This window comes from Sciurus vulgaris (genome assembly GCF_902686455.1).
Source record: "Sciurus vulgaris genome assembly, chromosome: 1".
NCBI classification, from domain to species: Eukaryota; Metazoa; Chordata; class Mammalia; order Rodentia; family Sciuridae; genus Sciurus; species Sciurus vulgaris.
The window spans coordinates 122,140,115-122,166,850 of NC_136461.1; the positions used below are offsets into that span (position 1 = coordinate 122,140,115).

Below are 26,736 nucleotides of genomic sequence, written 5' to 3' on the forward strand. Positions count from 1 at the left end.
CAATGGCCTCCGGAGATCCTTGACATTCCATCCTTCCAGGGGCAGTTTCCAACTTCCAGAGGCAGATGACTTTATGGCCTCCATTTCCCCCATATGACCCGATCCCCTATTTCTACACTAACTACCTTTTCCCAATTCTGGCTTCAGTGCTAGTACAGACAACCCTCCCTGGAACACACATACCCACGCATGCACAAACGTGCATGTGCGCATGCACACATACTCACACAACTCCGGAAACTGTGGTAAGTACTTCCTCCTTCAACCTCAGATCTGAAAACAGATGATCATGGAGGGCCCAAAGAACCATGCAGACAACTGGGCTGTAGGAGTTTTCTTCAATAAACCACAAGAGAGTCAGCCACCAATGCGTTCTGTTCTATGGACCTCTCTCTTCTTCCTGTTCATGGGTAAGTCCACATTATGGCAACCGTCACTTGCTACCAGTGTTCCTCGGAGGCTTGTCGTGCTTCTTGCCTGGAAAATTCTTGTTTACGAAATCAGGAAACTCACCTCCTTGTGGTAATTACTCTGCAGATTCCACTTTATTTTGAGTTCTGTGCATGTGTATGTGTGCGTGTGTGTGTGTGTGTGCGCTCGTGTGTGCACGCACACTCACACACCATGAAGAGGTGATGTTTCTAGCCCCAGTCTCAGACAACTCTGGGCTCAAACTATGTTCTCACCATCACATTTCCTGCTAAGAAATGCTAAGTTATGAGTTTGTTTCTGGTACAATGTGGATATATCCACCGAAAGATCCAGGAAAATTCTGCTGACCAAAGACCTCCTAGGAATTTCCTAAGGAGGGATACCACTGCTAGAGCTTCTTTCCACTTCCTGCTTTATTTTCCACTTATCCTGGAGTACTAAGACTTCACTGAGAATCTGGAGGTGGCTGGAGACCCTGGGCAAGGTGGCCTCTATCTGTATAACTCTTTCTCCCCCACATTCTTCCTCTCCATCAAAACTCTTGGGCTGGGCATGGTGGTACATGCCTGTAATCCCAGCAACTCAGGAATCTGAGGCAGGAGGACTGAAAGTTTGAGTCCTGCCCCTGCAACTTAGTAAGACTCTGTCTTAAAACTGAGGGGGGGGCGGGGAGACTGGGGATATATTTCAGTGGTAAAAGCACCCCTGGGTTCAATCCCCAGAACCAAAAATAAAAAAAAAAACAGCTCCTGCCAATTTGGGGGAAACATCTCCCAGTTTGTATGGCCCAGACCTCTACTGTCCAGCAGAGTTAATCAGCACCCCAGTGAAAATTGAAACACCTGAGGATCTCAGGCAGCCGGGACTGAGCAGCAACCATTCCTCTGTGATCCTGCTTTCCCCGGAGCCACAGGGAGGATGGTGCAGGTAGCATTTAAGGACCTGAGAGCACTGTGACTGAGTTGGGGGAGTTGTGAGGGGATTTTTAGAAAAACTTCTAGATACAGGTATAGGCAGACCAGCAGCTTAGATCTCAGCACTGAGGTCTAGTCTGACCTCTCTTTATTTCAATTCCATCCTTGCTCACCACAAAACACAGAAACCAATGAGGCCATTTATGTCCACACCTGTTGTGTTGTGTGAACCTGCAATAAACTACATCCAATATTTTCCAAATGACCAATTTAGTGAATTTCAAACAGCTCAAAGAAAACAAGCATCTCCCTCAGTCTGACTCTACCAATTGGGGTGACATTAAATCTCACTCCTTTTGTGTAAAATGTTGATGCTTTTGTGTCCCCAAGAGTCATTTCAGGAAATGTGTTCCATACACTTTAGCATCAGGACACTCGAAATTAAATTCTTTTTCCATCATTTATTAGTTGTGTGAGCCTCTATTCCTTAAATGCAAAATGTAGTTAATAAAACGTATCATGCAAGGTTCTTTTATAGCTAAATGATGATATATATAAAGTGCTTGGTGGAGGTTATGATTTTTGTTGTGATAATTACTGTTTTGTACATTCTTTGAAAGGTATTAAGGGATGGGTAAATCAAATGTACTTATTATGATCTTTGAACCCTTCTTAAGTATTTATCAAATGGTACCATTCAAAATAAGATGACTGAGATACTGTCACTATGCTGGGAGCTACATGGCACTGTTTTGTGAAATCCACATCCTGCTCCTTCCACTGACAGTTGTGAGGCTTTGTTTATCTTTGATGTGAGAAGATCTGAATTCAAAATAGGTTATATGCACCCAGCCAAGACCCAGCATCTTCTGGGCTTCTGGGATAGGAGTGATCAATACTCCTGACCTCCATACTCCGGGGGCACCATGTAATAGAATCTGAACTCTGCAGCTGATCCATTCTTTAATTTCAGGCAAGTGGCTTAAATTCTTTAAATTTCAGCTCCATATCTGTAGATAAAGATATATTCTGAAGTCTCTGAGTTTTCAGAGCTTTTCTCAGCCTCCTGCCACCTCTCCAGGCTTTATTTGTGCCTCTCCTCTTTCTCTATTTTCTGTGTATTTTTCCTTCTAGAATTCCTGGAATATCCTGGGTCTTGAACCCAACTAATTTGGTCTACAATTTCCAGAGTACTCTGCAGAGCTGAGAAATGCAGGGGTCTGGGAACCCAGGGGTAGGCCACACAGCAGACGTCCAAAAGTTCCCTATAAGAAAATGAGTTGCACTAACCAAAGGATAGGCTCCTCTAAGCTTTTGAAACAAGGTTTTTTCAGGTTTTATCAAGGTCTTCTCTGAAATGATAAAATCAGGGCTGAATCTATGCTACTTACTATTCCTTACCCCAAACCTGGCTAAGCCAAAGTCAGTCTGATATCCCATGGACAACGAGGGGAGAGGTAGGTTGAGACAGAGTGGAGAGACTCCTTTTATTTCCAACACTTGGTTATTAAAACTGTCAAACACTCAAATAAACTGAAAGAATTTTGCAATGAGCACTCACATGCCTCCTGCCTAGATTCTACCATTGTATCACTCACCCATCCATCTCTCCATCCCACCAGGCGTCCATCTACTCATTTTGTTTTTAAAAGAACTTTACCCATTCTTTCCAATTCACAGCAACCTGTGAATTTTTACCATAGTCCTTGAGGAAGGTGATGCAGACCTGAGCGCTTCAATCCTGTAGACAGATAAACTGATTCTCAGAAAAATTCTGAAATGCACCCAAAGTTACAAGGCTAATTCCCCAGTTGGAACAGAAACCTAAAAGATCTGTTTTTCTGGTTGTTGTAGTAGCTACTTTCATGGGGGAAAGGGTTTGGTGAATGAATGAATGAATGAATGAATGAATGAATGAATGAATGAATGAATGACTTTGCTAGGCAATGGACCTAAAAGGAATCTCATTTCATTTCTCAGCATCTAGAGCTGAAGAGATAGCTCCTTTGGGAGAGCGCTCACCTAGTATGCACAAGGACCGCGGTTCAAATCCCCAGCTGCCCCAAAGGAGAGAACAAAGAAAAATCTACAAAACTCATTTCTCAGCATCTGGCATTTTTGCCTAACACATGTTTATTGAGTGAGTGAATGAATGAAGGCTGGCTTGAGGAGTCCAACTGCTCCACTAAGTCCTTCTTCTGTCTCTACAGGACTAGGATCCTCTGAAAAAGACTCAACTCCAATGGTGGTGTCAGGGATCTTAGGAGGTTCCGTGACTCTCCCCGTAAACATCTCAGTAGACACAGAGATTGAGAATGTTGCCTGGACTGGCCTTAATGAAGCTCTTGTTTTAGCACGTCCCAAAGGAGATCTAACCTTTTTGGTCAAAAGCTATGAGAGTCGAATAAACATCAGTGGGAGCTACTCCTTGTACATCAGAAACCTAACCCAGAAAGATGCAGGATTCTACAAAGCCCAAATAAACCAAAAGAATTCTGAAGTCACTGCTAAGAAGGAATTCATCCTGCATGTCTATGGTAAGTCCTAGAGAGCTTGTGTGGATTTTGATCTTTTGTTTTTAAAAAGATATTTTCTTTTTTCTTTAAGAATTTGTTTCTCTAGGATAAATATGACCCTATATTGGTTATTTTAACCCAATTTCATAGACACTGATATCAAGAGTGAAAAACACAACCATAAAATTCTTACTTGTTATATAATTGCCATAATATGTGTAACAAATCTCTTACTTGTAAACATTTAGGTCATTTCCAATAGTTTCTCTGACAAATACTGTTTTAATGAATATCCCTGTGTACCTATCTTTTCATGCTTATGTGAGTGGGTTATATTCTGAAAGAAAATCTATAGGATTGCTACAGTTTGGACATGAGTGTCCCCCAAATACCACTGTTCATGCAGAAATATTCAGAGGTGAAATAATTAAAATATAAGAGCTGTAATCTAATCAGTCCATCCTAGTTTGAAGGAACTGACTGGTTGGTAACTGTAGGCAGGTGGTTTGTGGCTAGAGGAGGTGGGTCATTGGGGTGCACCCTGTGAGGATGCATCCCCTACTCCACCTCCCGCTCTTTCTGCTTGCTGACTGCACCTTGAACTGAGCCACCCTCCTCCACTGGTCCCCACTGGGCCTTCCTGCATGATGTGCTGCCTCCCCTCAGGCCCAGAGCAAAGGAGACTCCCATCTATGGACTGAGATCTCTGAAACCCAAATAAACTTTTCCTGCTATAAGTTGTTCTTCTTGTGTATTTTGGTCATCCAACAAAAAAACTAACTAAAACAAGGATGGAGGTAAGCTGCTGAGTTAAAAATCATATGCATTTTTTATGTTGCTATATATATATATATATGTATACATATATTTATATATATTTTATGTTGCTCTTAGATGGCTGCCCTTTCACTGTGTTCTCATATAGTCATTCTTCTGTGTTGTCTGTGTCCTAATCTCTTTTTCACATAAGGACATGTATTATATTAAGGCTCACGCTAACAACCTCATTTTAACATAATTGCCTTTTAAAAGGTCCCATGTTCAAATGTAGTCACATTCTGAGATAATGATATTAGGACTTCAACATGAAGTTAGGGAGAACAGATTCAGCCCTAACAACTCTGCCTCTGGTCTCCTAAAATTCAGTCCTCCTCATATGCAAAATACATACACCCCATCCTAACAACCAGCCCCTTAAAGCTTAACCCATTCCAGCATCAACTCTAAATCCAAAATCTCATCTAAATGTCATCGAAATCAGGTATGAATGAGACTTGAGGTACAATTCATCCTGAGGCAAAATTCCTCTCTGGTTGTGAACCTGTGAAACAAGTTAACTACTTCCAAAAACAAATATTGGGACATCATAGGACTCACAGTACCATTTCAAAAGAGAAAAAAATGGAAAGAAGAAAGGGATTACTGGTCCCAAGCAAGTCTGAAATCTAACAGGGCAATTTCCATTAAATTTTAAGTCTCAAGAGCAATCTTCTTTGGCTCCAAGTTCTAATTTCTAGGCCCACTGGGGTGACAGCCCCACTCCTTGACCCTGAGCATCAAGAGGAGAGCTACCCAACCCTACCCCAGGCCTGTATCCTGTAGGCCCATGGTGACAGTGGCAACTCTGACAACCTCTGAACTGCCTTTGGGGTTACTGTTTTCTTTTCTTGAAAGATAGCTTGTGCTCACTGCAGTAGAGCTTTATTGGCTAAGGTCAGAAGTCTGACAGCCTTTCTTAATTTTGTCCTGTCTCTGTCCCCTCAGTCCAAGCGTGTAGCACATGCCAAAATACCAAGAAAAATAACTTAAAGGAGGAAAAGTTTATTTTGACTCATGGTTTCAGAGATTTCAGTTCATAGTCACTTGGCCCTATTGTTGTAAGCTTGTGGTGAAGAAGAACATCATGACAAGGAGGCTACAGTGGTTGCTCTCCTCATTCTGACCAGGGAGCAGTGAGGGGATGGGGGGAAGAATCCAGGAACAAAAGAAACTCTTCAGAGACAAACACCCCAGTGACCCTCCTCTTCCAATCAAGCTCTACCGCCTAAAGTTTCCACCACTTCCCAGTAGCATGACCAGCTGAGGAACAAACCTCCAGCACATGAGATTTTGGGGTGCATTCCAGATCCAAAATATAACAAAATTTCTCTTGATATAATTGATTGGATCTGTGAGTCACTCTCATAATCTATTAAGCAGACATTGTACAGTCACAATGTGTTGCTGTTTTCTCCAGACACACTGTATTAATTTTTGCAATATGAATAGCTGAAAATTTTCCAAATCTTCAAGTTCTGATTTCATCTTACTTAATAATTGCCTCTTCAATGTATCTCTTTCCTCTGACATTTTGTGTAAGTAGTAAGCACTTACACAAGGCAATATCTTCAAGATTTTACTTAGAAATCTCCTCAGCTAAATACCCATGTTAATCACTTAAACTTTCTTTTTCCACAAAATACTAAAACACAATTCAGCCAAATGGCATAGGCCACTTTAAGTCCTCCAGTTTCCACAAACATATTCCTTATTTCTGTCTGAGATTCACCAGAAATATCTTAAATGTTTATATTCCCACCAACAATCTGTTCATGATGACATATGTATAGCTCTAAGATAGAAGATTTTCCTACAGCTCTCCTATTTATTTTCTGGGCCCTCAGTGGAATTGCTTTAACATCTATATTTCTACCAAAAGTCTCTTTAATACAATCCAGGCTTTCTCTAACATGACCCTCAAAATTCTTTCAGTCTTTACCATTAACCAGGTCTATAGTCACTTCCTATATTTTTGTGTGTTTGTTACACCAGCACCCCACTTCCAGTATCCAAATCTGTATTGTTTTTCTAGGGCTTCCAAAACAACATACTACAAACTGAGTAGCTTAAATAACAGAAATGCATTTTCCTATAATTCTGGAGACCAGTCAAGGTGTCAGCAGGCTTGATTTCTTCTGAAGTCTCTCCTTAGCTTGAAGATGGCCATCTTTGCTCTATGCCCCCATATGACTGTCCTCTATCCTCTTGCTCCAATTTCCCCTTCTTATAAGTAAACAGTCATACTGCATTTGGGCCGACCCTAAAGGCCCATTTTAATTGAATCACCTCACTAGGTACAGACCTAGTTCCAAATATAGTCATATTCTGAGGTACTAAAGTTTAGGACTTCAATATATGGACTTTGAAGGTACATGATTCATGTCACAAAACTTTCTATCAGGTAGCTGACCATCAATAAAATATTGATTTGTAGGATACTCTTCATATATTCAGGAAATAGAATTATATGCAGCTAATAGAATTAGAATGAACCAATTCATTATATATTGACATACAACAATTTCCAAGATGTATTATTTTTTTCTCAGTACTTGGGATTGAACCCTGGGCCTCAGGCATGCTAGGCAAGTTCTCTACTACCTAGCTACTCTCCCCCATCCCCAGCCCTTTAAAATTTTTGTATTCAGTTTGTTTTAGACAGGGTCTTGCAACTTAGTTGCCCAGGCTAGCCTCCAATTTGTAATTCTCCTGCCTCAGCCTTCTAGGTAGCTAGGATTACAAAAAAGTGCCACTGCACCCAGCATATTATTAAATTTTTAAAGGGTTCCAGGCAGTGTTATAGTACACTATTTTATTTATATATATTATATATTTATACATGTATATATTATACAATATGCATTATACATAAGTATTTTATAATGTGTAATAATACAATATATTATATTGTGTGTGTGTGTGTGTGTGTGTGTGTATATATATATATATATATATTCTCCATAGAGAGCAACAAGAAACTAATAATAACTACGTCCAGAAACAGAAATTTTTTAGAAGAAAAAAGTGAATGGAGGCAAAAAAGAACATACTTTTCTTTCATTATTTACCATTTTCTATCTTTTCAATTTTATGCATGTATTACCTGTTCAAAGAAAAAGAAATAAAACATACATACATACACACACACACACACACACACACACACGCACATATATGCACACATGAATTGAACAGAGGAGATGAAGTAAATGGGAAGGAGAAGATCAGAAGAAAGGTCTGGAGACACATTAGGTCCTAAATTCAGACCAAAAGGCACGGACAATTCAAATTCTAGAGATTAAGCCCCCCACTCTCCTACGGTTTGGGGCTGGGTCATTCATCCATTAATTCAACAAACATTCATGAAAATGAAAACATTTTTCAAGGACCAGGTTGGGTGATAGGTGTTCAGATGCCGGCATAGTTCCTATCCTTAAGGAGTCTGCATACTTGTGGGGGAGAGAAAAAAAAAATAATGAGCTACTATTCATGTTGAGCCATGATGAAAACACCTGTAGAGGATGTTGTGGAAGCACATAGGAGAGACACCCAACCTAAGCTGCAGAGAACATTTCTCTGGAACAGGTAATGCTGGCCTCCCTTCTCCCATCTCCTCTCCCATCTCCTCCTGTCAGTCCTTTCCGGCTGGGGAAGGGATTGGAGTGTCTCCTCAATGTGATTGTCCTTGCAGAGCATGTACAGGAGCCTCAAGTCACCATGAAATCCATAATCGTGTCTGAGAATGCTTCCTGTAACATCACCCTGATGTGTTCTGTGAAGGGGTCAGAAAACGATGTCCTGTACAGCTGGACCCAGAGGGACACCAACACTTCTGAATCCTATAGGGGCTCTATCCTCACTATCTCCCCAAAGCTCTGCGATCCAGACCTGTCATACACCTGCACAGCCCGGAATCCAGTCAGCCAGAGCAGCTCTCGCCCTGTGCAGGCCTGGCACTTCTGTACAGGTAACAGCTCCACTTAGGTCTTTTAGGGAGTTCCAGAAACAGTCTGAGAAACTGTAGGGCTAAACCTCAGGGTTCTGGGAGAACTCAAATGGGATGGAGAAGGAAGAAGACAGGCCCAAAGACTCTTTGTTCTCTACTCTCAGGGCCTCAAAGAGGTTACCAGGACTTAGGAACTCTCAGGACACTGAAACTCTGAGAATAGAGCAAGGGAGAAGGGAGTGTGGATGGAGGGGTTCAGATTGATATTTGCTTGAGTGGAGGATCCTCTGGGGTCTCCTCAGAAAGGCCAAGAGAGCTAGATAAGTCAAGTATTCAGTGGGCAGAGCCAGGCCAGACAAGTGGTTGTGGGGGAGCAGCAGGGATGCCATATCACAGGAGGAGCTGGGGGAAGAGGTAGAGGAGGAGGACCTCCAGTCCCTCTCAGGATGACTGAGGGTCAAGGAAGGTGGGGGCAGTGGCTGAAGCTGCAATATCTCTTTTCTGACTGCAATTTCAGGAACCTCCAGCATAAACACAATGGGGGAGACAGTGGTAGGGACCCTGGGAGAGCCATTCACTCTGCCTCTGGCACTCCCAGTCAGTCAAGACACAGAAAACATTGTCTGGAAGTTTAACACATCTCTGATCAGCAAGGAGTGGAAAGGAGCAGCAATGGCAGATCCACTTATTAAGCCCAACGGTTCTGATGAGAGCAGGGTGTGGGTCTCCAGTCAAGACTACTCCCTGAAGATCAGCCAGCTGAAGATGGAGGATGCTGGCCCCTACCATGCCTATGTGTGCTCAGAGGCCTCCAGAGTCACCAGTATGAAACATGTCATCCTGCTCGTCTACCGTGAGTCTCCGGATAGAGCACCCATCTTTAGATTCTCTCCCTGAAAAGTTTCTCCTCTGCTGCCCTCCCCTTCTCCCTCTTCTCTTAGGGCTCTCTTTGTACAAAATGCCTCAGACTATTAGGACAGCTATTCAGTTCACACCAGTGAATTCACAAGAGGAGAAAATTACAACCAGCAGCAGAACAAAACCTACTTGTTAAGGTGCCCCTTGCTCTAGGCTTCACATTAGCCCTTGACCTTCATTGATTGCCTTGTCCTCCTGCATTGGTTCTCAGATGGGACCAGAAACTTTCCAACCAGCAATTTTACAAACCGTTATCATTTTGAATAAAGATGGAGCTGACTGGGACAGAATGAATTAGAGGAGTCTGTGGAGAAACCCTAAGTGTCCAAAGACATATCTCCAGAATATGGGCCACTCGGCCCCACTGAGTGTGAAAGACAGAGGTACATTCTTCCTCCCCGACCTCACAGGAGCTTGTTGTGACATTTTGCATGTTTAATTCTTCCGTAGCATTCAGATGTGGTCAACAGAGCCCCCATCCGAGTTTACTGGTGTTTTAGTACCTGTAAAAAGAATCACCATCTATCTATTGTCCTGTTAAAATATGCAACAAGTTGGTCAAATCTATGTTCGTCACACATGTTCAAATGATAAAAGAATCAACAAGATTAAATATAAATAATAATAGACTGAGAACTAAGTCAAACTATTTCTTTTAAAAATAATTTTATTTTAAAATGAAATTTAATTTAATCTTTAATAAAATTTAATTTTAAAATAACATTTTTTACTTTTTTCTTTTTTTTTTTTTTATATATTTTACCACAGAGCTACATTCCCAGTCTGACAGGGTCTCCCTAAGTTGTTGAGGATATCACTAAATTGCTGAGGCTGGCTTCAAACTTGTGATCCTCCTGCCTCAGCCTCCCAAGAGGCTGAGATTACAGGTGTACGCCACCACACCTAGCCTTAAATAATATTTTTAAAAAGCATTTAAAATGTGCTAATGTTTATTGAGCACTTGCTCTGATTTAGGCGCTATGCTCACCTCTCTATATCCCTTCTCTCATGTAAGCAGACAAGTTACATGATAGAACCTCAAATGCAATCCTTAAAGGGCCTTCAGAGTGAGTGGAAGCATTGACTTATTCTTGTTGATTGGTTTGCTCACTTTCCACAGGTAAAGTGTACGGAATAAGATGGTTTCTTTCTTTTTCCCCTTTTTGTTAATTGTCTTATTTCACACCTGAGCATCAAAGACCACAGAGGGGAAATGAAGTGCCTGTGATTTTACAGGTGGTTAGAAAGAGGCTTGGTATACTCCAGAATACCTGTGACTCCTGTGGCACTTTCTCCACAGTGTAACATACAACTTCATGAATAGGTTTTGAATGAATGAAGCTGTAGGCCTGACTCCACATGGCTCTGCCTTTCTCCCCACACAGGGAGACTGAGGAAGCCAAATGTCACCTGGAGGCTCATGCACACGGAAGATGGCATCTGCAGGCTCAGCCTGACCTGCTCCGTGGAGGATGGTGGTAACAATGTGACATACACATGGAGCCCCATGCAGAAGGGAGCTATTGTGTCCCAAGAGGGATCGCATCTCAACATCTCCTGGAGAAGTGATGAAAATCACCCCAACCTCACATGCATAGCCAGAAACCCTGTCAGCAACAGCTCCCACCAGTTTCTTTCCAGGAACATCTGTTCAGGTACTCTCCCTCTGTTTACTCTGGTCACAGGGCTTGTAACCTCAGATCCAAGAGAGTTTGTGTTCCAAGTTGTTCTTTATGAAAATCAGTGAGGGAATGCTCCTCCAGAGCAGCACATTTCAATAGAAATATAAGGGATGCATGTATGTAATATTCTAATATTCTAATACCCACATTAGAAAATTATTATTGTACAATTATTATAATTTTTAGTGTTGCAGGTATTTTTTTCTTTTTTTTAATCTGTTCTAATTGGTTAGTGTAAAATAATTTTAATAATGTTTTCAGTTTAACCCCAAACCCAAATATTATAATTTCATGTTTATTCAAGACAAATTATTTATGAAACAGTTTACTGTATTTTTACTTTGTATTAAGTTTTTTAAAGGCAGTATGCCTATATAATTTCAGCACAATTCAGGTGCTATTTTCAGCAGAATTTTTGGATTCGTTTTCAGATTTTCAAAAGATTTACAGTGGAAGAAACAATCTTACATATGCCAGTAGTTCCAAACATACTGATCAGTTTTTCAAGAAAGAATTGAATAGCCATTTTAATATTTAAATTTACATTAATTTAAATTAAATTAAATAAGCAACTTAGTTTCTCAGTCACCCTAGCCACGTTTCAAAGGCTCATATTAGGCTTATGTCTACCCTATTAAACAGCAGAAAGTTTGATTTTGATGGGAAGCTGATGTGGGACAGAATAAAGGAACACAGGCTGTATGAGTGGAACTAGAAAGGAAACCCTGGTAGCTCTTATTAAATGGCAGGCACTATTCTAGATCTCTGAGATTCTGCACAATCTTTATAACAATGAAAGAGAGCAGATATTCTTATTATTCCCCATTATAGATTCAAAGAAACTGAGACTCAGAAAAGGTTAAGGTACTTGATGAAGGTAACACAGTAAAGCTCGGGTTGGAACCCTGAGCTCTATCCTCTGCTGTCCCCTAGAGGGAAGCAGAAAAAAGTTAAGATCTACCAATCTAACAAGACTGGGTCAGGCTATATCTGGCAGACAAACCCAGAGTTCAGCTCAGTGGGAATCTGGGCTCTTTCTGCCTTGAATTCCTCTCATCTCCTTTACAGAGAGTGAGCAGTTGAGTGAGGTGGTTGAGGATGCTTCGAGACAGACAGCCTGCCTTCAAATCCCAGGTCAGATACTTAAAACTGTGACACTGAGAAAGCCATAAATCTTTATACCAAGGGAGCATATCTGCCGTATGTACTGCCATAATACTGACCTAGATTGATGATTACTTTAAAAAATTGTTACAGAGGAATGAATAGAAACATTTCAGGCAATGTCATAGGATTTTCAGAGGCAGGTAGGATGGTCACTATGTTCTGTCCATTGTTTGCTCCAATCTCTCTTGTCATTATTTTTATTAATATCACTTATTTCCTCTTCAAAGGGCCTAAGGAAAACAAACTGCTTTGGATTTGGCTCTCCCCAGTTTTCATCCTTCCGTTGTTGGGCATCTTCAGCTGGTACATGTGGAAGAAAAGAAGAGGGGGTAGGTTTCTGAGATTAATGGCATCCACCAACCTAAGGCTGTTTCCCTAGGACCTTTGGAGGCTCCTTTGTCCTCACATAGTCCCTTTTATCCCTTTCATCCCAAGACCTTACTTCTCTAAGGGATGTGGAAATGGGTTTTAGTTGAGACTCCTCAGTTAAGGATAACTGAAACCCAACTAAAATTAGCTTAGAATTTTAAAAGGGTGTGGGGAACAGGTAGGGGACATGGTTTATTATGCCAGTACTCACATAATCAATCTGTGGAGAAGAGAAAGATGGAGTTGGCCTTTATGAACAAATGTTATCAGAGGCTCAAAAATTACCAGAGTTCATATCTCATCTCTATTTTCCTTTTCATCTCACTTACCTCTCCTACTACAGCCAGCTGAAGGGCAAAGGTGGAGGTGAAGGGCAGAGATTTACTATAACACATCAACTGGTGTTTCCAGATTCACACAGAAAATTTACAATTTGAAAATTGTCAGAAATATTTCTGATTGGCCAGGCTAAAGTCATGTGTGCTGCTTGGACCAATCACTATAGTCAAGGGGATGAACTATTATAGTTGCCAGTTCCCTCTAGAATCTTAGTATTAAAATGGGAATGAAGGAGTTTCCAAAAATGAACAGGAAGACCCCTGAAAAAATTACTTTCAGCAGGCAAACTACTATTAGTGGCTACGGCAGAGGAGTTAAAGCTCTCCTTTTCCTGAGTATGGCAGGAAACTCCACAGATGACCCTAGACTCTGGTCAGATCTTGCCATGGTCCTGTGCTCATGTCAGAATTCATCCTCTTCCTTAGAGTTTTTTCCTTTTCTGTGTCCCCAGAAGCCTCTTCCCTCTCCATTGACTCTCACAGAATCTTAGAAATCTCTCTCCACACAACCATCTTGATAACCTTCTTTAACTTGGTTTCCCAGGTTCAGTGCCAGCCTTCAGTTACAGCCAAGCTGAGGTCCCAGCTGACACACCAGGTAATATCATCAATGACACAGGTTATGGGGCCCCTGATCCAGATGGATTCTCCAAAGTCTGGTTGCTGGGAGTGTGGCCTGCCAACCAGCAACATGAGCATCACCCAGGAGTTTGTTAGAAGTGCAGAGTCTTGGGTACTACCCAAGAATACAGAAAACAAATCTGCATTTTAGCAAGATCCACAGGTGATTCATATGCCCACTAACGTTTAAGAAGGGATATGCTACAGGAGGGTGGTTTGGAAACAAAAGCCTCAAACACGAGGGACCCCTTTGAAATGGTCACTGGAGCTAGGAAGATCACTCTGGGGTTTTACGTTTAGTAAAAGTGAACCATGTTTATTCCTTACTCAGGTTCTTTGAGCATTGACTGGTATCACTTGAATGTGGGCTACCTTGAGGATCATTATTTTCTCCACTCTGAGAGTAGAGAAACAAAGGTCAGATGGGATAGTGAATTTGTGGCAGAAGCAAAATTAAAACTTAATTAAAATTAAAACCGCATGAGACTGTGTAGACACTTGTTACCCACTTGTTATTCTTATCACTGAGGCAGAGGTTTTCCAGTTATAAAAGTTAAGGAATGAGGCTTGAGGTTTAGCTCAGTGGTAGAGACCTTCTGTAACCTGAAGCCCTGGGTTTGATCCTCAGCAAAGAAAGAAGGAAGAAAGGGGAGAAAAGAAAAGAAGATAGAAAAATCTGAGCAATGCTTTCTCTAAACAAACTACTGTGCACCACCCCAATAGTATAAAACGTGTGAAAGTGGAGCTGTTCTGATGGATGTTGAGGTGGAGAGCTGAGAAGTCTGCTCTTAGTCCCCCACTCCCATCCCACAAGGTCCTCAATTTCCAACTTGAACTCCAGAGCTCTGGAGTACTAAGGAACCCCCAAAATCTGCCCACAAAATCAGACCCTGCTTTTGTCTTCATGGTGGATATCCCCAAGAAGATGCAATCAGAAGAGGGATTGGACCCTGGGGGTTCAAGTTGTCAGACAATGCAGGCTTTCCTGACAGGAAAGTGTAACCAAATCAATGGGGTCGAGAAGTGCCAATGAGGCGTTAGACCATAGATCTTCCCGCTGACTCTCTCCTCACATCTGCCAGGACAGAACCCTCATCCCCAACCCAGTCTGGGCCCCTCCCTCCTTGAATTCTGCACCTCTCTTCAACCCCCAAGTCTTGCTTCTTCAACCTTTCCACTCTCTCCAAGGTCTACTCCTCTACATTTATTGTCACTGCCTTAGTTCATGCTGTCACCAATTTTTTTATTTCCTTGAAAAGGTTTTTTTTTTTTTTTTTTTTAATTTAAAAGTCATATATTCACATGATATACTGGTAAAAGTAAATCTGAATCTCAACCCCCAGTTTCCAAGTCTCTTCTTTCCAGAGACCACTGCTAAGCATGATGTATATCTAAAACCTTTAAGATGTTCTTAATGTATTTATAGGCTATATATATTTCATATGTATATGTGTGTGTGTGCATATGTGTTCTTTCTTTCCACATATAGGAGCAATCTGTAACACTTTTCTAAACCGTGCTTGTTTAGATTTAACAGTGTATCTTAGCGATATTCACACAAGTAGATTAAAACTGACTCCAAATTATCCCATTTATTTTACCAGTTCTTAATAACAGACATTCCTACCCTTCCTTGTTACTTCTTCCCTAAAATATTGTAATGGTTTCCTTACTGACTATTCTCTCTCAAATTTGTCCTCTCTACACTTTTTTTCCAGTACTGAGGATTGAACCCAGGGTGCTTAATCACTGAGCAACATCCCTAGTCCTTTTTTAATTTTTCATTTTGAGACAGGGTCTTGCTAAGTTGCTCAGGGCCTCACTAAATTGCTGAGGCTGTCTTTGAATTTCCAATCCTCCTGCCTCAGCCTTGTAAGCCACTGGGATTACAAACTCACTGCACCCAGCCCCTCCTCTCTACACTTTTTCCTCCCTACTTTGCAAAGCTCAATTCTGACCTACTGTAAAACAATCCATGATTCCTCATGTCCTCTGTTGATTATTTAAAGGCAACATAACCTAGTGGTCAAGTTTATGGGTTCTGAGATCAGAGAGTCCAATATTTAGGCCCTACCTCTCTTCCTTACCAGTGATGTGATCTTGGGAAGTTCCTTCTCCAAACTTGAGTTTCTTTACCTAGCAAAATGGAGGCGCCTACCTCCCAGAGTTGCTTTGAGGATTAAGTGGAGTGATGCTCATGTTGGTCACTCTGTAGATGGTAATCACTATTATTGTTAAGTATTGGGACATGCCACCCTTTGTCTATTTTTTCCCACACAAATCCCCTAGGGGGCAATATTGAGTAGTGGTTAAGAACATCAGAGACCTGACTACTTGCATTCAAATCCTGGCTCCACCACTTACTTGGGCACACACTTAACCTTTATTTACTCCAGTTTTCTCATCTGCAAATAATAAATAAGCATAGCTCTTGTCTGTGCCTCATGGCGTTTTATTTAAGTTTTTCATGAAAAGCATTTAAAACAGCACCTGATACAAAATAGACATTTAGTAAAAGTGAACCATGTTTATTCCGTACTTAGTTCAAATGAGCTTCTCCATGTGCCCAGAGGCAAGGCTGATATTTCACTGGATGTGACATGCTAGTTGCTCACAGCGGGTGCCCCTTCTGATTGTACTCTGCCCAGGCAATTGCAGTCATTAAGTATTTTGAATATCATTCCTTTCCAAAAGTGAAGGTGCTCCAAGATTCACTCCTACTATAATTATGTTGCTCCCTCCATCAAGAATACCATTTCACTCAGCAAAATCCTGTTCCTACTTCAAAGCCAACCTAATTCTACCTATTCAAGAGTTCCTCACGGCTCTCCTAACCACAAACCATTCCTCTCCCTTCTGCAATTTTATACTTTCCATAATCATGTCAGAGCTGTCCTCACATTAATTGACTTGTATGTGGATCTGACCCCCCGCCAACTAGACAGTTAACATCTCCAAAACCAATCGTAGTTTACCTTAGTGTCTCCCCACTGACTGACATGATTTATCCAACTGGAGAAGTTCTGCCAAGAATTGCTGAATCCATCATATGTCATACTGGATGAATGCATAGCAGATGAGTCAGTAAATGAGTGCTTGAAAGGAATGAGGAAGAGAGAACAGAATGAAAACACCTAAATGAAGACAAAAAAAAAAAATCTTTAATTCACTCAGCCTCATCTGGGCAGAGAGGTTGAGTCCTTGCAGCAAGAGAGCATTGGGGGTTGGTGTATTTATGTGTTCCAGAACCCACGGCTAGCCACACCATATACACTATGGTCTCCCAAGGGCATGAGAAGCTGGACATCCTCCCTAAGACTACCAACCACTGGTCTAGGCCCAGCTCTGACACCAGCTCCAGCAGCAATATCACAACTGAAGAGGAGGATGAGGAGAGAACCCCAATGCACAGTTCTGTCAATGGAAAAGATGAGGTGTATGACTGGATCACTCAGGACGTTAGACAAGACTCAGCCGCTGAGGGGCAAACAGAGTATGTCATTCTAGATGACACAGCAGTTAGATCTGTGGTTGAAGGGGATTTGGAGTACACGCAAGTGGTCCTTAATCTGCAGGTAAGCCCTTCTGAGCAATGCACACCTCTTCTCCTCCCACTTCTAGGACCATCTGATATTCAGGATGATGAGTTCCTCCAAACTGGGGGACCAAGGCTGGGAGTGGGACCAGGAACATACAGACAGAGACTCATGGCTCCATCTATGTTTACCCAACTTTGGGGTTCCTTGGAATGGAGAAACTCATTCCTCAGTTTCAATTCTTGGGACATTAATGAGGGAAGAGTTGGAGAACCAGAAGCTCTGTCCGCTGCACCATAGACCAGAACCTTATGGGATGTCCACTCTCCTCCATGGTTGAGAGTGAAACTCTCTCTCATTTGGAAATTAAAACTAGCCTGATATTGTTTAATTATAGGAAAAGAACTTGGCTCCTGAGAAGAAAGAGAGCTCAGTCACAATCTATTGCTCTATACAGAAACCTCAGAAGGTGAGAACAATTTTCTGTCTTCCAAAGTCCATAAAGCCAGGGGTGGTGTCACATGCCTATAATACCAGCATTTCGGGAGGTTGAGGCAGGAGGATTGTAAATTGAAAGCCAGACTCAGCAACTTGATGAGACCCTGTTTCAAAATAAAAATAAAAAGGGCTGGGAATGTGGCTGGATGGTGAAGTGTCCCTGGGTTCAATTCCAATCCCAAATTCAAAAAATAAAAAAAGGCAGGAAACTATTTCCCAGACCTTTTGAACTAAAAGTTGTAGATTTCTGTGACTGAAGAGCTCAGGTTCTACCCAACTAGATACCCCTCTGATACATTCCAGAGGCAACAAAATGCTTAAACAAATACTCCTGATTTGTAGCTATGTGACCAAAGACTGGACATTTCCAACCAATTTAATAATATCTTGATATGTTGATTATTCTTCACATTGACCAGAAAGAGAGACTATAAACTCAAACACTGTTTTATATATGTGTGTACACACATGTATGTATAAATACATATCCTATATAATATGATTTTATGAGATATATATATATAAATCTTTCTCTACCCTAATCTTAATCCACCAAAACAGTGAGTTTCCAAAACAACTAGAAATTAGTCAACAATTTTTTAAATTTATTTTTATTGTAAACAAATGGAATACATGTTGTTTCTGTTTGTACATGAAGTAAAGGCATACCATTTGTGTAATCATACATCTACATAGGGTAATGGTGTTTGATTCATTCTGTTATTTTTCCTCCCCCCACCCCTCCCACCCCTCTTATCCTTCTATACAGTCCCTCCTTCCTATATTCTTGTCCCCCTCCTACCCCCCATTATGTGTCATCATCTGCTTATCAGCGAGATCATTCGTCCTTTGGTTTTTTGAGATTGGCTTATCTCACTTAGCATGATATTCTCCAATTTCATCCATTTGCCTGCAAATGCCATAATTCTATCATTCTTTATGGCTGAGTAATATTCCATTGTGTGTGTGTGTGTGTATATATATATATATATATATATATATATATATATATATATATATCACAGTTTCGTTATCCATTCATCAATTGAAGGACATCTAGGTTGGTTCCACAGTCTGGCTATTGTGAATTGAGCAGCTATGAACATTGATGTGGCTGTATCTCTGTAGTATGCTGATTTTAAGTCCTTTGGGTATAGGCCAAGGAGTGGAATAGCTGGGTCAAATGGTGGTTCCATTCCAAGCTTTCTGAGGAATCTCCACACTGCTTTCCAGAGTGGCTGCACTAATTTGCAACCCCACCAGCACTGTATGAGTGTACCTTTTTCCCCACATCCTCGCCAACACCTATTGTTGCTTGTGTTCTTGATAATCGCCATTCTAATTGGGGTGAGATGGAATCTTAGGGTAGTTTTGATTTGCATTTCTCTTATTACTAAAGATGGGGAACATTTTTTCATATATCTGTTGACTGCTTATAGATCTTCTTCTGTGAAGTGTCTGTTCATTTCCTTAGCCCATTTGTTGATTGGATTATTTGTATTCTTGGTGTAGAGTTTTTTGAGCTCTTTATATATTCCGGAAATTAGCACTTTATCTGAAGTATGATTGGCAAAGATTTTCTCCCACTCTGTAGGCTCTCTCTTCACATTACTGATAGTTTCCTTTGCTGAGAGAAAGCTTTTTAGTTTGAATCTATCCCTGTTATTGTGTCTTGCTTTTATTTCTTGTGCTATGGGAGTTTTGTTAAGGAAGTCTGATCCTAAGCCGACATGTTGAAGATTTGGACCTACTTTTTCTTCTATAAGGTGAAGGGTCTCTGGTCTGATTTCAAGGTCCTTGATCCATTTTGAGTTGAGTTTTGTGAGGGTGAGAGATTTGGGTTTAGTTTCATTCTGTTGCATATGGATTTCCAGTTTTCCCAGCACCATTTGTTGAAGAGGCTATCTTTTCTCCATTGCATATTTTTGGCACCTTTGTCTAGTATGAGAAAATTGTATTTATTTGGGTATTTATTTGTATTTATTTATTTATTTGGGTATTTAATTGTATTTATTTCTGTCCATGTCCTCTATTCTGTACCACTGATCTACCTGTCTATTTTGGTGCCAATACCATGCTATTTTTGTTACTATTGCTTTGTAGTATAGGTGAAGTTCTGGTATTGCGATACCCCCTGTTTCACTCTTCCTACTAAGGATTGCTTTAGCTATTCTGGGTTTCTTATTTTTCCAGATGAATTTCATGATTGCTTGCTCTATTTCTGTAAGGTTCATCATTGGGATTTTAATTGGAATTGCATTGAATCTGTATAGCACTTTAGGTAATATGGCCATTTTGACAATGTTAATTCTGCCTGTCCAAGAACATGGGAGATCTTTCCATCTTCTAAGGTCTTCCTCAATTTCTTTCTTCATTGTTTTGTAGTTTTCATTGTAGAGATCTTTTACCTCTTTGGTTAGATTGATTCCCAAGTATTTTATTTTTTTTGAGGCTATTGCAAATGGAGTTGTTTTTCTCATTTCCCTTTCAGCTATTTCATCGCTTGCATATAAAAATGCTTTAGATTTATGCGTGTTGATTTTATAGCCTGCTATTTTGCTGAATTCATTGATGAGGTCTAGAAGTTTTCTGGAGGAGTTTTTTGGATCCTCTAAATATAGAATCATGTCATCTGCAAATAGTGACAGCTTAAGTTCCTCTTTTCCTATTCGTATCCCTTTAATTTCTTTAGTCTGTCTAATTGCTCTGGCTAGTTTCGAGGACAATGTGGAATAGAAGTGGTGAAAGAGGACATCCCTGTCTTGTTCTCGTTTTTAAAGGGACTGCTTTCAGTTTTTCTCCATTAAGAATGATGTTGGCCATGGGCTTAGTATAAATAGCCTTTACAATGTTCAGGTATGTTCCTACTATCCCTATTTTTTCTAGTGTTTTGAGCATGAAGGGGTGTTGCATTTTGTCGAACACTTTTTCTGCGTCAATTGAAATAACCATATGATTCTTATCCTTAATCTATTGACATGATGGATTATGTTTATTGATTTACGGATGTTAAACCATCCTTGCATTCCAGGGATGAACCCCACTTGATCATGGTGCACAATTTTCTTAATATGTTATTGGATATGGTTTGCCAGTATTTTGTTAAGGATCTTTGCAACTATATTCATCAAGGATATTGGTCTAAATTTTTCTTTCCTTGATGTGTCTTTTCCTGGTTTGGGTATGAGGGTGATATTAGCTTCATAAAATGAGTTCGGTAGGGTACCCTCCTTTTCTATTTCCTGGAATACTTTGAGAAGTATTGGAATGAGTTTTTCTTTGAAGGTCTTGTAGAACTCGGCTGAGAATCTGTCTGGTCCTGGGCTTTTCTTGGATGGTAGGTTTTTAATGGCTTCTTCTATTTCATTGCTTGATGTTGATCTGTTTAAATTGTGTATGTCCTCCTGGTTCAGATTGGGAGGAGCATACACAAATTCTCTAGAAATACAAATTTCTCTAGAAATTTGTCAATGTCTTCAGTAGTTTCTATTATGTTGGAATATAGATTTTCAAAGTGGCCTCTCATTATGTTCTGTATCTCAGTGGTGTCTGTCATGATATTTCCTTTTTCATCACGAAGTTTAGTAATTTGAGTTTTCTCTCTCCTTCTCTTTGTTAGTGTGGCAAAGGGTTTGTCTATTTTGTTTACTTTTTCAAAGAACCAACTTTTTGTTTTGTCAATTTTTTGAATTGTTTCTTTTGTTTCAATTTCATTGATTTCAGCTCTGATTTTAATTATTTCCTGTCTTCTACTACTTTTGCTGTTATTCTGTTCTTTTTCTAGGGCTTTGAGCTATAATGTTAGGTCATTTAGTTGTTAACCTCTTATTCTTTCCTTGAATGTGCTCCATGCAATGAATTTTCCTCTAAGTACTGCTTTCATAGTGTCCCAGAGATTTTGATATGTTGTATCGTTGTTCTCATTGACCTCTAAGAATTTCTTTATCTCCTCCCTGATGTTTTCTGTTATCCATGTTTCATTCAATAGCATATTACTTAGTCTCCATGTGTTGGAGTAATTTCTGTTTTTATTTTGTCATTGATTTCTACTCTCAGTCCATTATGATCTGATAGAACACAAGGCAGTATCTCTATTTTTTTGCTTTTCCTGAGGGCTGCTTTGTGGTGTACTATATGGTCTATTTTCGAGAAGGTTCCATGTGCTGCTGAGAAGAAAGTGAATCCACTCGTTGATGGATGGAATATTCTATATATGTCTATTAAGACTAGGTTATTGATTGTGTTATTGAGTTCTATGGTTTCTTTGGTTGGATTTTGTTTGGAAGATCTATCTAGTGGTGACAGCAGTGCATTAAAGTCACCCAGAATTATTGTGTTGTGGTCTATGTGATTCTTGAAATTGAGAAGGATTTGTTTGATGTACAGGGATGCACCATTGTTTGGGGCATAAATATTTACTATCATTATGTCTTCCTGATTTATGTTTCCCTTAAGCAGTATGAAATGTCCTTCTTTATCCCTTCTGACTAACTCTGGCTTGAAGTCCACTTTATCTGATATAAGGATGGAAATCCCCACATTTTTACTGAGTCCATGTTCGTGGTAGGTTTTTTCCCATCCTTTCACCTTTAGTCTGTGGATGTCTTTTTCTATGAGATGAATCTCTTGCAGGCAGCATATTGTTGGGTCTTTCTTTTTAATCTATTCTGCCAGTCTATGTCTTTTGATTAATGAGTTTAGGCCATTAACGTTCAGGGTTATTATTGAGATATGATTTGTATTCCCAGTCATTTGGGCTAATTTTTGGTTTTTAACTTGGCTTGGATTCTCCTTTGAGTGGGTTTTTCTCTAAGGTAGTTCCTTCCTTTGCTGACCTACATTGTTGATTTAGTCAACAACTTTATGTCAACAAAATGTACTATAAAATATAATACATAGGTTTTATTAGAGTGTTAAAAAAGATCCCTTAAGGTAGAATTTACCATTAAATAATAATGATAATAACTTTCATATTAATCTGTACAGTTGTCAAAATAGCAATAAACACTGCAACCTCTGATCCTTGTAACACCTCTAGAAATGTGTTGTCATCCACATTTGAGAGCTAAAGGAGCTGAGATTCAGAGAAGCTCTTTTGGCCTACAGTCACACACATAGTGATAGGAAGTTCCAGTACTAAGAACCACAAGGAGTTTAAGGAAAATCTTGTATAATCCTTAACAGTTAACTTTGATCCACATCTGGCTAGCCACTGCATTTTTACCTTCCTGAAAAAATGGAGTACATTCGTGTTTTTGCTTCCAAATTTCCCCCACCTCCAAATTCTCTCCTTGTAACACATTCAAAAAAGATTTTTCTTTACTTTACTTTTCTTTTCTTTCTTTTTCTCTTTTTCTTTTTCTTTTTTCTTTTTTTTTTTTTTTTTTTTTTTTTTTTTGTACCAGGGATTGAACTCAGGAGCACTCAACCATTGAACCATATCCCCAAACCTATTTTGTATTTTTATTTAGAGACACAGTCTCAGTGAGTTGCTTAGTGTCTCACTTTTGCTTTAGGCTGGCTTTAAACTGTCAATCCTCCTTACTCAGCCTCCCAAACCGCTGGGATTACAGGCATGCACCATGTCCAAAAAGATTTTTAAAAATAAAACTTTAAAAGCTTTTTAATTATTCTACTTATCTGTAATTCATGAATCAATCAGTAGGTATTTATTGAGTCTGTTCTGTCGGCCCAGAACTGGTCAAGTGCTATGAGGATTCAGACATGTTTAAAACACCATCCTAGACAACTTGTTATCTATCTTTTGGTAGAAGACAAGTAGATTTGGAGTGGGGCTGTAGCTTAGTGGCAGAGCACTTCCCTGGCACATGTGAGGCACTGGGTTTGATCCTCAGCACCATATAAAAATAAATAAATAAAATAAAGGTATTGTGTGCATCTACAACTAAAAATATAGAAAAAGTTTTAAGAAAAAAGTTGATTCAGTCAACTGAAAGGGGAGAGAACACACTATATGACTACTTAGTAAATTATATGTGGAGTTTCAAGGATTTTTCAGACATTAGAAGTGGGGGATATTACTGCAGAAAGGTTTCATGAAAAAGAAATTTGGACCAGACTTTTAAAGATGGATCCAATGTACTCAGTAAACACTTGTTCAGATGTATGTTTCAGTTCACCCATCATTTGCCTCATCCTGACTTTAAGATTGTGATGCTAAGGACTTCACCTTTGTCTTTGAGACCAAATCTATACTACTCTCTGCATTCCCAGAGCTGCTTTCTACTCTGGTCTGGTCCTTTATGTTTAGGTCAAAATCAGTTAAGCTTAAGGTCATGGACATTAGTCCCTCCTGAATTTTCGAATGTCCATGAGTTGCCAAGTTTGTTCATTCCTGTATGGTACTGACACCATCCCAGAGACTTAGATCTCCTAAACCCACTCTCACTTGTAGTGTAAATAGCAATCTATGTATTTTCTTATCCAAGCTCTTGAAAGAATATATCTCTGTCTTCAGAATTTTAAGGACCAGGAATTCTAGTTCTTAGTCTTCTAAGGCCACTATTGCCTACTTGATCAAGAAAATTCTTAAACCTATTTTAGTTTTCTGACACATTCCTCTGCACAGTATCTCAGAGTTCTATGCTATTCCCAAGCAGTGACTAGTACCTAACTTCCCCTCCTCAGATTTCATCTATTCTTCAGAGCCTTCCCTGGGCCCTCTCAGACAAAGGATTCAGAACCCTTGGATCCTGGAGATCTAATGGTCTTGACCATTACTTTGGAACTTAACCTCTACCATCTGAATTATCTGTATATAAATGTCTTCCTTGTTTCTCCAGCTAGTGCATAGATTGGGATCATTCAACAGTAGCTTCTTGAAGACAAGGCATTTTATTATCTTTTTTTTTTTCATTTTTTTAGATGCTGATAGACCTTTATTCATTTATTTATATGTGGTGCTGAGAATCGAACCCAGTGCCTCATACATGCTAGGCAAGCACTATACCACTGAGCCACAACCCCAGCCCCTTTTGTCATTTTTTAATCTCCTGGATTTTTTGTACTAAAATGTCCAGTATTACCCTTGCAGAGAGTCCATCTCACAGCATTTATCATTAAAGGAATATCCATAAATGCTTATCATCAGCTTGATTGATTGTTCAATCCCTAGACCATTCCATATGACCCTACTCCTACAGCATGGAACAGCCATAGTCTGACCTTGCCTTCCTCTGACTCACCAGCACAGGGCTAAGAGAACCCAAGTCTTGCAAGGATTTATTAACCATATTCTTGTGTGTTCTTTTGACTCCCAGGTGATGCCACCGCCACAACAGGATGATCTTGAGTCTTCTGAAATCCCTACCTATGAAAATTTCACCTGAAAAGAAAGGCAGTTTCTACCTCTCTCCTGCGGCCCTGTGGTTGGAAAAGCAACTGGACCTCATGAAAGTGAGGTGCTCCTGCAGATAGAAGTGCATCAGATTTTCTACAGTGGCTCAGACATGTCTTAATTTGACCCCTCCCCTGTGGCCTCCTTTTTGTTTTTTGTTTTTGTTTCTGTTTTTTTTTTTTTTTTTTTTTGGTACCAGCAATTGAACTCAGGGGCACTCGACCACTGAGTCACAACCCCAGCCCTATTTTGTATTTTATTTAGAGACAGGATCTCACTGAGTTGCTTAGCACCTCACTTTTGCTGAGGCTGACTTTGAACTCTCAATCCTCCTGCCCCAGGCTCCCAGATTGCTAGGATTACAGGCATGCACCACCATGCCCAGCCTCCTAAGCCCATTAATATTTCAGACACAGGCTTCTTAGATCTTCATAAAATAGTATTTACAATAGTATTTAAAATAAAGAGTGGGAAATAAACTAAATGTCCATTTTGTGAGAGTCTTGTTAAATATATGATAATATACGCAAGCAGTGATAAACCCTACTACTTGTAAAGAAAGCAAAGACTAATATGCTAATATGGAATGGCACTGTTGACTGCAAAGAACAAACTCCAGGACGGAGCATATTGTACACTACCAGTTGGATTAGAAAACATGTCTATATGCTTAGTTAGGCATAAAGAAGTTCAGGAAGAAAATAAAAATATCTTACCAGTGGCTACCTCCTGGGGAGGAACTAGGCATCCCAAGACAAGAAAGAGACACATTTTTTTCTGCATACTTTTTTTGTACTGTTGGATTTTTTAAAAACCTGTGTGTATTACTCTATCGATAGTTCTCAAAAACTATGAATGTGATTCTTTAATATGATACCCATATTTATTCAATGAGCTTCCCTCTTTACTGTCAATCCAGATATAGAACAGTCACAGCATCTCTCCTCTTCCCAAATTGTGATGGCAGTCCTGTCCCGCTGCCTGTAAGATGCAGTATACTTGACATGTTCATGATTCTGTAGTGTTACATTTGTGTCACATACACCTTGCAGCCCATTTATGTCCTTTAATGTTGTGTTTCTGCTGCCATACCCTCCTGCTCATGGGCCTTGGAATCAGCATGTCTTCTAGGGCCTTCAATGGGTCCTCCCAGGGGTTCAGGCAGTGCTTCATATTCAGCAGCTACTTAATTACTGCTTATTCATCGGCTCATTGCATGGTTTATTATGAGGCGTTATCATGGAAGCTTAACAGTCTGGGGCACAATATGATGCTATACATATCATACTCCAGAGTACCGCATCCCCAAAAGTCCAGGGCCCACAGAGTTTCTTCTGCTCCTTAGATACATTTAACCAGTACTGTTGAGAACGGGGTGCCATCCGTGCAGCCCTCTTGTATAAACAAGCTATTTTGTGAACCGGACCCCCGGGAAAAGGGCGTGCAAGCACTGAGGATGCCAGCAGCCACAGTGGCACCTTCGAGGGCCAATAAAGGGTCAAATGGGATGCGCTGGGCCCGGGGCTTATCAAGGCTGTTCAGAGATATCTACCTGAGGAATGAGCAGCTGTCCAGAGACCCCATCTATCAAGGACAGGGGAACCTAGCCCTGACCCCTCTCCC

At 40.2% G+C, this 26,736-nt stretch overlaps 1 protein-coding gene across 4 annotated transcripts; it reads left to right on the forward strand.

Annotated features, from left to right (window-relative positions):
* Positions 1-251: 251 nt before the first annotated feature.
* LOC306642541 (T-lymphocyte surface antigen Ly-9-like) lies at positions 252-25,904 on the forward strand. Of its 4 annotated transcripts, none has more exons than XM_079108364.1 (10): positions 252-410; positions 3,557-3,883; positions 8,373-8,648; positions 9,145-9,480; positions 10,931-11,200; positions 12,622-12,723; positions 13,646-13,699; positions 17,011-17,297; positions 17,656-17,727; positions 25,037-25,902. In XM_079108364.1, exons 1-10 carry the CDS (start codon positions 284-286, stop codon positions 25,103-25,105), a joined length of 1,920 nt encoding a protein of 639 aa, XP_078964490.1. In that variant the 5' UTR covers positions 252-283; the 3' UTR covers positions 25,106-25,902. The 4 variants fall into 4 exon arrangements, with proteins under 4 accessions (XP_078964490.1, XP_078964489.1, XP_078964492.1 ...); XM_079108363.1 differs by having other exon boundaries at positions 16,969-17,297; positions 25,037-25,901; XM_079108366.1 differs by lacking the exon at positions 12,622-12,723 and having other exon boundaries at positions 25,037-25,904.
* Positions 25,905-26,736: the final 832 nt, after the last annotated feature.

Excerpts from the sequence above, each read along its gene's own strand:
- LOC306642541 (XM_079108363.1), top strand. The coding sequence starts at position 284 with ATGATCATGGAGGGCCCAAAGAACCATGCAGACAACTGGGCTGTAGGA. Across the intron at positions 411-3,556 it reads TCTCTTCTTCCTGTTCATGG|GACTAGGATCCTCTGAAAAA; the intron begins GTAAGTCCACAT and ends CTGTCTCTACAG. Across the intron at positions 9,481-10,930 it reads TGTCATCCTGCTCGTCTACC|GGAGACTGAGGAAGCCAAAT; the intron begins GTGAGTCTCCGG and ends CTCCCCACACAG.